Source organism: Olea europaea, chromosome 22, assembly GCF_002742605.1.
Source record: "Olea europaea var. sylvestris chromosome 22, O_europaea_v1, whole genome shotgun sequence".
Classification (NCBI taxonomy): Eukaryota; Viridiplantae; Streptophyta; class Magnoliopsida; order Lamiales; family Oleaceae; genus Olea; species Olea europaea.
Window position 1 is genome coordinate 8169454 of NC_036258.1, and position 10689 is coordinate 8180142.

At 31.2% G+C, this 10689-nt stretch overlaps 2 protein-coding genes across 2 annotated transcripts; one reads left to right on the top strand and one right to left on the bottom strand.

Moving 5' to 3' along the window:
* Nucleotides 1–501: 501 nt before the first annotated feature.
* LOC111371119 lies at nt 502–2366 on the top strand. The gene is made up of 5 exons (XM_022993028.1): nt 502–801; nt 919–1050; nt 1095–1286; nt 1934–2012; nt 2302–2366. The coding sequence occupies exons 1-5, from the start codon at nt 502–504 to the stop codon at nt 2364–2366; spliced, it is 768 nt and encodes a 255-aa protein (XP_022848796.1).
* A 7105-nt stretch (nt 2367–9471) lies between these two features.
* Nucleotides 9472–10182, bottom strand: LOC111371120. Its single transcript, XM_022993029.1, has one exon. It carries the CDS (start codon nt 10180–10182, stop codon nt 9472–9474), a length of 711 nt encoding a protein of 236 aa, XP_022848797.1.
* Nucleotides 10183–10689: the final 507 nt, after the last annotated feature.

Sequence of the window (10689 nt, forward strand, 5' to 3'; positions counted from 1 at the left end):
CAATTTTGGAGTCTTAGAAAAAATAAGGATGTTATTGATAGAATAGTCAGTGCTAATCCATGTGAGGGTGAGAGGTATTTTTTGAGAGCTTTACTAAATCATATTAGAGGGCCAAAATCTTTTGAAAATTTAAAAATAGTCAATGGTGTTGTTTTATCTACTTATTGTGAAGCAGTACTTTCACACGGTCTTCTTAGTGGAAATAGCTATTCTAAGATGTGTTTATCGGATGCAGTTGCTTACCAAATGCCCATATCAATGTGGTGACTTTTTGCCAATGTGTTGAGTTTATGTTGTCCTACAAATCCAAGGAATTTATGGGACAAGTTTAAGGGTTTTATGATATAAGATTATTTACATAAAGATCTCACACAACAAAGTGCTGAGATGAAAGCTTTACACTGTATAAATTCTTTTTTAGAAGTTTTTGATAAGAATATAATTGATTTTTGCTTAGTAGATTTTGATTTAACTGTGAATGATGATGATATCTTTGAAACCATGATTGCCAACGAAACAACCAATATTAATTTTCAGTCAGACATAGATTATACTAAGAGTTTAAATAAAGAGCAACAAAATACCTATGATATTATTTTGGATTGTGTTTTAAATGATAAGAATGGAATGTTTTTTATCGATGGCCTAGGAGATACTGGGAAAGCATATTTGTACAATGCATTACTTTTTGGTGTACGATCACGAAATCTTATCGCACTAGCAACGACATCATCAGGTGTAGCTGCATCTTTATTATCGGTTGGTAGAACAAGACATTCAAGATTCAAAATTCCGCTTCAAGTAAGTTCTTATATGCGTTGTTCGATGAGTAAACAATTTGCGCTTGGTAAACTTTTAGCATTGGCTAGGCTAATAATCTAGGATGAAACACCAATGATTCATAAATATGCTTTTAAGGCTTTAGATAAAATGTCAAGAGACATTACTGAATGTCAGTTACCATTTGGTGGAAAAGTAATTGTGTGTGGAGTAGATATCCATCAAGTTTTACCAGCAGTACAGAAAGGAACAAAAGACGATATAATGAAAGCAAGTTTAGTTTTTTTTCGCATTTATGGCATTCTTTTATACAGCTAGCATTAGTTGAAAATATGAGAGCTAAATTAGATCCTTCATTTTGTGAATATTTGCTGAACATTGGGAATAGAATTGAGAGAATACATTTATTCCAAATGATTTTGCTTCCTGAAGATATTACCATCAATTTTGAAGATGAATTTAAATCACTGAAGGAATTAATTGACATTGTGTTTTTGAATTTCCAGGCATATGGAGACAACCTATATATTATGATGAATTGAGTTATTTTAACCCCAAAAAATGTATATAGATTTAAAAAACAATATGTTGCTTAAAGAAATTTCAGGGGAGAGTTATATATTTTAGTTTTGATGAAGTGATTGATAAAATTAAAAGATTTTTTGATGAAGATTTTTTGAATAGTCTAGCTCCAAACGGTATACCTCCATATGAACTCATATTGAAAAAAAAAAAGTGTCCAGTTATGTTGCTTAAAAATATTAATCATATAGAAGGTTTATGCAATGGGACTAGACTTATTTGTCGTGGCTTTAAGCAGAATGTTATCCTGGCTGAAATTGGGATAGGAGAATATTGTGGAAAGCAAGTATTTTTTACCTAGAATTCCATTCATTTTTCTTGAAGGCGATAAACAATCTGTACCATTTTCCGTCTATGTTTTGCAATGATCATTAACAAAGTTCAAGGTCAAACTTTAGATTTTGTTGGTTTATATCTTTCAGAACCTGTATTTTCCAATGGTCAATTGTATGTTGCCTTGTCCCGAGCTAGAACAAAAGAAAACATAAAAGTTCTGATCAAACCTTTAGTCAAAAAGGAACACATACTTGTTGTACCAAAAATATTGTCTATTATGAAATCTTGAATTTAGTTCATAGTAAATAACGAACTAGAATATTCAGGTGATCAAAATCTTCAGGCAGATTCCACAATTAAAATTCAATTCTATGGTATATTCTTAATTGTTTGTTATAATTGTTTGTTGATTATATTGGTTAAATAACGGACACACACAAAATTAATAACAAATAGTGACATATAACTTGTGATTGTCATGATGGAATATTGATTTTGCACAATGGTATCTTTGCAAAAGGAGTTCCAAAGTTAGGCCTTCCAAAAATATATTATTTAGCAGTCATGCTTTATGTTTTTTTCTTGAATACAAGTATTAGTCACATAACTTTTCTAATTCTCTTACTTTTTTCTCATGTTTTCATCATTTGTTATTCATATTAGGCTGTGTAGCTGTCAGATGTCACATAGTTAATGTGAATACAATTGGTAAAGCAACTGTTATTTAGAAGTTTAGAGATGGAGGAAACCATTTCTAGGAACCACTTCTATATGAATTTCAACTTGACTTAATCATTTTGTCATTCCATAAATATATTTCTATGGTAAGTGATATTAATACGACACAGGTTCATTCTACTTCAAAGTATATTTTTCAAGGTGAATCTATAGAACATACAACGTATCAGTATAACTATGTATATATATGTATTGGTGTAACTATTTATGTATTGATATATACAACAAATGAATGTTATATTTTAGTTAGAAACATTGTAGTATTTTTGAATTGTAGAAACAATTTCTCGATGGTTGTGATTGAGTTTCAATGTTACTTCGAATGCAGGATTATCCATATGTAAAGCGTCCTCGTCTTCTTCAAAATCGGAGCCATATGTAACCTCTGATCTAGAATGATCAAATATCCTCATATTGAATGTGGAATTTTCATTATATTCAAATACTACAACATAACGATCCTATAAGTTATAATAGTCGAAAAATTGCTCCCATCCATTAGCCAAATATATTTCTCCATCTGTTCTGTCTAACTTTATTGGGACAATTATACCATTATATGAAGTTAATCGTACTGTATCACCTAATTCATGTCTCTAGCAATTGACAAAAGATATAAGAAGCATCTACATATATGAAAAAAAATATAAGTGGTAAATAAAATATTTATACAAGTGTGAAGGAAGATATTATTATATAAATTACCAGACAGATGTTATGATTTAGTGAAATATTGATAATTTTGAAGAAGTTATGTGGCACATCAATTTTTGTGTTGATACACTGCACTAAATTTAGAAAGAATTATATACACCATATCATGCATCTATGTATGATTTTTAATACAATTAAAGATTGAAAATTATGTGTTATTTAAAACTACAAATTTATTTTGAAAAAATTAGTATAAGAGTCAAGAAAGAAATAGTAGATAAAACCTAATTTTTTTTAGCAAAGTACTGGTGCAGCTGGTAGGTAAAGATATTTAAATTTGTTAGGTGAGAAGAAATGGTATGAGAAGTTATTTAAACTAAACAAAAGTACTTTTCCTTTTTTGAGAGGATCTGACAAAAGGTTCACAGATAGAAATAGGGTAGAACTAGACAAAATATTCATATTGCAGAAATAGATAAAATATTACAGACAAACTATGCAGATATCACTCTTCCCAAAAATGGGAAATAGTTTTCATTTAATAAGATAAGAATTATTTTTAAGGAAGGCTCTGCTAGATTTGGTTAGAAATAAATTTTATTATTAAAGCTAATGTGAAGTGCTAAATTGTGGATTGAAATAAAATAAAATAATAACTATGGGAACAAACGATAAATAAATTAAAAGAATGAGATTAAGAAGAAGTAGAAGCATAATTTTATGTAAGCAAGTTTTTGACTGCATAACTATTATAATGAGTGATTCCATAGGTGTTACATTACATCTAATATAACAAGACAAAAGACAAAAAATGCTGATTACATCACTAAAGATTGTTATCAATTGATTTGAATGCAATGCCTTTACTTTTGTAACAACAAAAAAATCAGAGGTATGACAAGCAAGTAAGAATTAATAATCTAAAACAATTAATAAATAGTAAGCAAGCAATTGTTTACTGACACAGTAAACAATTAATAATTAATAATATAGTAAATAATAATTTAAATAGAAAAAAGGCAAAAAAAAAAAATTAGCAAATGCTCCGCACAGTGCGGAGCGCTAACTGGAATGCTCCGCACTATGCGAAGCATTTGCTTTGTTTTTTTTTTTTCCTTTTTTCGATTTAAATTATTATTTACTAAATTATTAATTATTAATTGTTTACTATATCAGTAAGAATGAGTTGCTTGCTATACCTCTAAATTTTTATTATAGCCTTCACCATACCTACCATACTATTAATCCAATCTGGTATATATATATATATATATTCTTTTTATTCTTTGTAGAATGTATCCATCTACCACATCTTTCTTGTACTATTGCTTGCCATACCAATTATTGCTTACACATTTCACCGTATCAAACTAATTCGTTCTCATACATTACTCTAAAATGTACTTATATACTTGCACATTTTACTAAACTAATCCATTTCCATACATTACTCTAGAATGTACTTATATACTGATAAATTTCAAGTTGATCAATCAACTGATTTACTTGGCCATACTTCACCGAATTTATCTTCTTCTTTCTTCTTTCTTTCTTTTTTTTTTTTTTTTTTGAAACTTTGACAAATTATATCTATATATCCATTCTCATACATTACTCTAGAATGTACTTATATATTGATAAATTTCAAGTTGATCAATCAACTGATTTACTTGGCCATACTTCACCGAATTTATCTTTTTTTTTTTTGGAAGCTTTGACAAATTATATCTATATATCCATTCTCATACATTACTCTAGAATGTACTTATATGCTTGTACATTTCACATATTAGACTAATCCATTCACATACATCACTGTAGAATGTACTTATATATATACTAATAAATTTCAAGTTAATCAATCAACTGATTTACTTGGCCATGCTTCATCAAATTTATCTTCTTCTTCTTTATATATATATATATATATATATATATATATATTCTACTCCAACTGCACTTGACATATTATTTTAGAATGGAAGAAGAATACAAACTAATATGAGAAATTGTCTCAAACAACGAGAAGTGGAAAGCTAAGGTCATTGTAATAGAAAAACAATCACCAAAAAACCTTCTAAGCAAGGCAATAGAAGGTACCAACATCTGATGGATACTCTGGTAACTTTTCTTCTTGTTGGCTATGTTTTCTTAGTTTAGCCTTATTTTTGCACAGTTTTTCTTAGCAAAAGTTGGCTTCTAAATACAAACTCTAAAAAATGGATAACTAGAAAATGAGTTAAAACTTCAAAACTATTCAAAAATATTAAAACTTCTCATTGAATATATAATCAGATAACTAATAACAATAAGAAATTCCTCCTCATTTTTCATTTTAGGGAAATACTATCCAACCTAGCTTATATGATTCCACTATCAATGCTTTTGAGGATCAACTTGTTTTGGAAAAAACATATGCCATTTCAAAAGCATATCTGAAGAACCATTTGAGAAACTACAAATATTCGATAGGAACTCATCACTGGACTATATTCGGAGAAATTCGTCTTTTTGAATTAAATGAAGATAATCTAGAATTTGTTTTTTCAACATATCAGTTGACAGTTTTCATGAAGCGGAACAGTAAATGGATACAGATGTTGATATAAGTAAAAATTATTGAATTATTTAATAGTTATAATTGAATTACTTAATGGTTATTGATTACGCCCAAATAAAAATGCGGTAGTTGTAATATAGTTTTGGAGTGTCGTATCCACAATGAGATGAAAAATAATCCAATGAATCAAAAGCTAGGGTTTTGTTGTGATTTTATGTAAATGTAATGTGTCAACTGAAATAGAATTCAAATAACAATATATTAGTTAAGAAAATTTAAATCAATGTGTGAAGCAGTGAAGCGTTGGAATTTCCTCGATTAGATTTGATAAATCAATGTCAATTTTGCATGAAAATACTCAATTAACAATTTTTTTTATCCTAACACTTTAATTGGAAGATTTACATTCAAACTCTTATTTAATTCCTTAAAAGTTCCAAATCTAGATTTCTCACACAACGTAATTCCACAATTGTTTATTGAAATTAGATCCAAAATCGATCATATACCCCAAGCATATGATAGTAAAAGATCACACCAACAAATGGTTTGAAATTGAAAATCAATAAATACTTCGATCATTCGATGAAAAAAACTTGATTGAATTCATGAAAATCTAATATGAATTAATCCAATCTCAAACATGACCAACAAATATAAGAAATCTAATTCCAAAATTTTTAACAACAAAAAAACAAATTACATGCAAGAAAGAACGTTGAAAAAACCAAATCTAATCAAGCTCCTTCGTGGCTTCACCAATTAATTTAGTTTTCCATGTATTTCTTGATCCAAACTTGAGAGAAAATTGATAGGAGATGAAGAATGGCGTTCTAGGTCAAGATTAGGGCTTAAAAATGTGTGCCAAACAAGTTTCCATAAGTGTCAGCGTCAAAATACGAATCTGGGATTTCGCCCTCGAAAAATACCCATGCGGCCGCATGGTTATAAGCCATGTGACCACATAGTTCAATCAAAATGGCCCCAAAAGTTCTCGAAAGGCAGCCATGCGACCGCATGGTTGTTACCCTTTTCTCCGTCGGACAATTTCTAGTATTTTGATCATAACTTTCTTTTCTAATGTCTAATTAAGGTGATTCAAGTTGCATTGGATACAACTTTTTTTCAGAAATAATCTTCTAATTCGATCATCTTTCATGTTAAAAAGGGGTCCCAATATAAAGCTGAAAACAGATGTGTAACTTTTTCGATTGGGAATTGATTTGTGAAGATGTTATAATCATATTNGAAGTGGAAAGCTAAGGTCATTGTAATAGAAAAACAATCACCAAAAAACCTTCTAAGCAAGGCAATAGAAGGTACCAACATCTAATGGATACTCTGGTAACTTTTCTTCTTGTTGGTCATGTTTTCTTAGTTTAGCCTTATTTTTGCACAGTTTTTCTTAGCAAAAGTTGGCTTCTAAATACAAACTCTAAAAAATGGATAACTAGAAAATGAGTTAAAACTTCAAAACTATTCAAAAATATTAAAACTTCTCATTGCATATATAATTAGATAACTAATAACAATAAGAAATTCCTCCTCATTTTTCATTTTAGGGAAATACTATCCAACCTAGCTTATATGATTCCACTATCAATGCTTTTGAGGATCAACTTGTTTTGGAAAAAACATATGCCATTTCAAAAGCATATCTGAAGAACCATTTGAGAAACTACAAATATTCGATAGGAACTCATCACTGGACTATATTCGGAGAAATTCGTCTTTTTGAATTAAATGAAGATAATCTAGAATTTGTTTTTTCAACATATCAGTTGACAGTTTTCATGAAGCTGAACAGTAAATGGATACAGATGTTGATATAAGTAAAAATTATTGAATTATTTAATAGTTATAATTGAATTACTTAATGGTTATTGATTACGCCCAAATAATAATGCGGTAGTTGTAATATAGTTTTGGAGTGTCGTATCCACAATAAGATGAAAAATAATCCAATGAATCAAAAGCTAGGGTTTTGTTGTGATTTTATGTAAATGTAATGTGTCAACTGAAATAGAATTCAAATAACAATATATTAGTTAAGAAAATTTAAATCAATGTGTGAAGCAGTGAAGCGTTGGAATTTCCTCGATTAGATTTGATAAATCAATGTCAATTTTGCATGAAAATACTCAATTAACAATTTTTTTTATCCTAACACTTTAATTGGAAGATTTACATTCAAACTCTTATTTAATTCCTTAAAAGTTCCAAATCTAGATTTCTCACACAACGTAATTCCACAATTGTTTATTGAAATTAGATCCAAAATCGATCATATACCCCAAGCATATGATAGTAAAAGATCACACCAACAAATGGTTTGAAATTGAAAATCAATAAATACTTCGATCATCCGATGAAAAAAAATTGATTGAATTCATGAAAATCTAATATGAATTAATCCAATCTCAAACATGCCCAACAAATATAAGAAATCTAATTCCAAAATTTTTAACAACAAAAAAACAAATTACATGCAAGAAAGAACGTTGAAAAAACCAAATATAATCAAGCTCCTTCGTGGCTTCACCAATTAATTTAGTTTTCCATGTATTTCTTGATCCAAACTTGAGAGAAAATTGATAAGAGATGAAGAATGGCGTTCTAGGTCAAGATTAGGGCTTAAAAATGTGTGCCAAACAAGTTTCCATAAGTGTCAGCGTCAAAATACGAATCTGGGATTTCGCCCTCGAAAAATACCCATGCGGCCGCATGGTTATAAGCCATGTGACCACATAGTTCAATCAAAATGGCCCCAAAAGTTCTCGAAAGGCAGCCATACGACCGCATGGTTGTTACCCTTTTCTCCGTCGGACAATTTCTAGTATTTTTATCATAACTTTCTTTTCTGATGTCTGATTAAGGTGATTCAAGTTGCATTGGATACAACTTTTTTTCAGAAATAATCTTCTAATTCGATCATCTTTCATGTTAGAAAGGGGTCCCAATATAAAGCTGAAAACAGATGTGTAACTTTTTCGATTGGGAATTGATTTGTGAAGATGTTATAATCATATTTCACTTCCTTTGACTTCTAATAGCACCTAATTGACCCTTAGCATTCTTGAATCATCATTCCATCGCCTGTCTCATCTATGGATTATCTATAACTTGATCCCTGAACTTTTACTTTCTTCCACTTTGCCCATTTTTACTCATTTCTTCTAAATTTCAACATTTTCCATCAAATTGTAACCTAGATCAAAACATAAGAAGTCTGAATGTTTTCAATGGAAAGGGTGATGCAGAAAATGAAAATAAAAGGAATGCAATGAATAATGCATGGACTAAACCTAGAGAGAATGCATAATTGAAAAAAAAAAAAAAAAAAGAGAGAGAGAAAGGAACGAACTCCCCTTGGGTTGCCTCACAAGCAGCACCTTTGTTTATTATCGTTGGCTTGACCTAATATTGCCTTCTTCAGCCTACATCTAGCCAGGGCGTTGTCAACCTTCTACGCATTACACCAAACTCATTAGAAGTAGTCATCGGTGTTGTCCCATAATCCTGAAAATCATTAAAAGTAACATAAATATCAACATATTCTCCATTATCATACCTTGTGAGAATTTCATAATTTAAAAAGAAAGAATTTAAAGGGTCGGGGTCAATAAGCGCATGTGCTTCCTCCTTAACGAGTGCATCAATCATGTATGTTTGATGACACGCATCATCTTCCTCTGTTTCATGATGTGAAAGATGTTGACGTCTAAGGTCATTTTCCCATCAAATCATTCCTACAATTGATAAGAGCGTTAGCTATAGTGAGAAAGGGTCTACCAAGAATAATGGAATCTTAAAGTTAACATTCACATCTATTATCACATCTAAAACCAAAAAAAATACACAGGATAACAAAATTTGTCAATCTATACTAGCACATCCTCAACTACTTCCCTAAGTCTAATAGTGGACCGATAAGCCAATTGTAGGACCACTGTAGTAGGTTTGATCTTACCTAGACCTAACGTCGAGTATATAGCATAAGGCATGATGTTGACACTAGCCCCTAAGTCAAAGAGAGCTTGTGAAATCTCATGGTTCCCTATGATACAAGAAACAGTTGGACAAGCAGGGTCCTTATACTTTGGCAGGACTTTTTGTTTACTTACGGCACTCACATGTTTAGTCAAGAAGGTGGTTTTCTTGACATAGTGCTTCCGTTTTACAGTATACAAGTACTTAAGAACTTTAGCATATGTGGGGACCTGGGAAATCACATGCAAGAGAGGTAGATTGACTTTCACTTGCTTGAGATACTTTAGGATTTCACTATGTTGACTAGAAGATTTCGAGGTCGACTTGAAGGTTTGAGGAAAGGGCACTCTAGACGGATTTTTCACGACCTCCTCACTAGGGATGCTCTTTTCCATGCTACTGGGATCCTTCTCACTTTCCCTAGATTTGGGGGTTGGTTCTATGACTTTTTCAGATCTAGTGGTTATGGCATTCACTTTCTTCAAGTTGGTCTCTCCTGATCCTAAAATTTGTGCCATGTGTTGCCCCCTAAGGTTTGGTTGAGCTTGTGCTGAGAATTTTCCACGCTCTCCTACAGCTAAGGCATTAGTTAGTTTGGACATGATTTTATTTTCTTGTTTTCTTGAACAATTTGGGTGATCATAGTCTCAAACTTTTGGTTAGTCTTACTATGTGCCTCTATAAATGCATGTAGAGTGTCTTCTATAGAGTTTCTAGATGACATGGATTGATATGGAGGTACAGTGTGAGCTTTATTAGGCTGGCCTTCAGATTTTCAGCTGAGATTTGGGTGATTCTGCCACCCTGGATTGTATGTTCCAGAAAAAGGAGAATAAAGCTTTTGGTATGTGCCTAAAGCATTACAGTGTTCCTCATAAATTTCCCTCATCTCAGCGTAGGTAACACACTCTTGAGCTAGATGATCAGTTCCACCACAAACAAAACACGGTCCTAAAGATTCAATATGGGATGCATTCTGTGTAGGCTTTGAGTCCCTAGCACGTAAGATTTTGAGTAATTTAGTGAGGGCATCTACCTTGGCTCTAAGGTCATCCTCCTCCCTAAGATGATAAATGCCTGTGCTAGTGGTGTTTCCGGTAGGTCGTGAC

Coding starts and splice junctions, on each gene's coding strand:
- LOC111371119 (XM_022993028.1), top strand. CDS start 502: ATGATTGCCAACGAAACAACCAATATTAATTTTCAGTCAGACATAGAT. Junction 1,051..1,094: donor CAAAAGACGATATAATGAAA/GCAAGTTTAGTT, acceptor TCTTTTATACAG/CTAGCATTAGTTGAAAATAT. Junction 1,287..1,933: donor TTGTGTTTTTGAATTTCCAG/GCATATGGAGAC, acceptor TCTTGAATTTAG/TTCATAGTAAATAACGAACT.
- LOC111371120 (XM_022993029.1), bottom strand. CDS start 10,182: ATGTCCAAACTAACTAATGCCTTAGCTGTAGGAGAGCGTGGAAAATTC.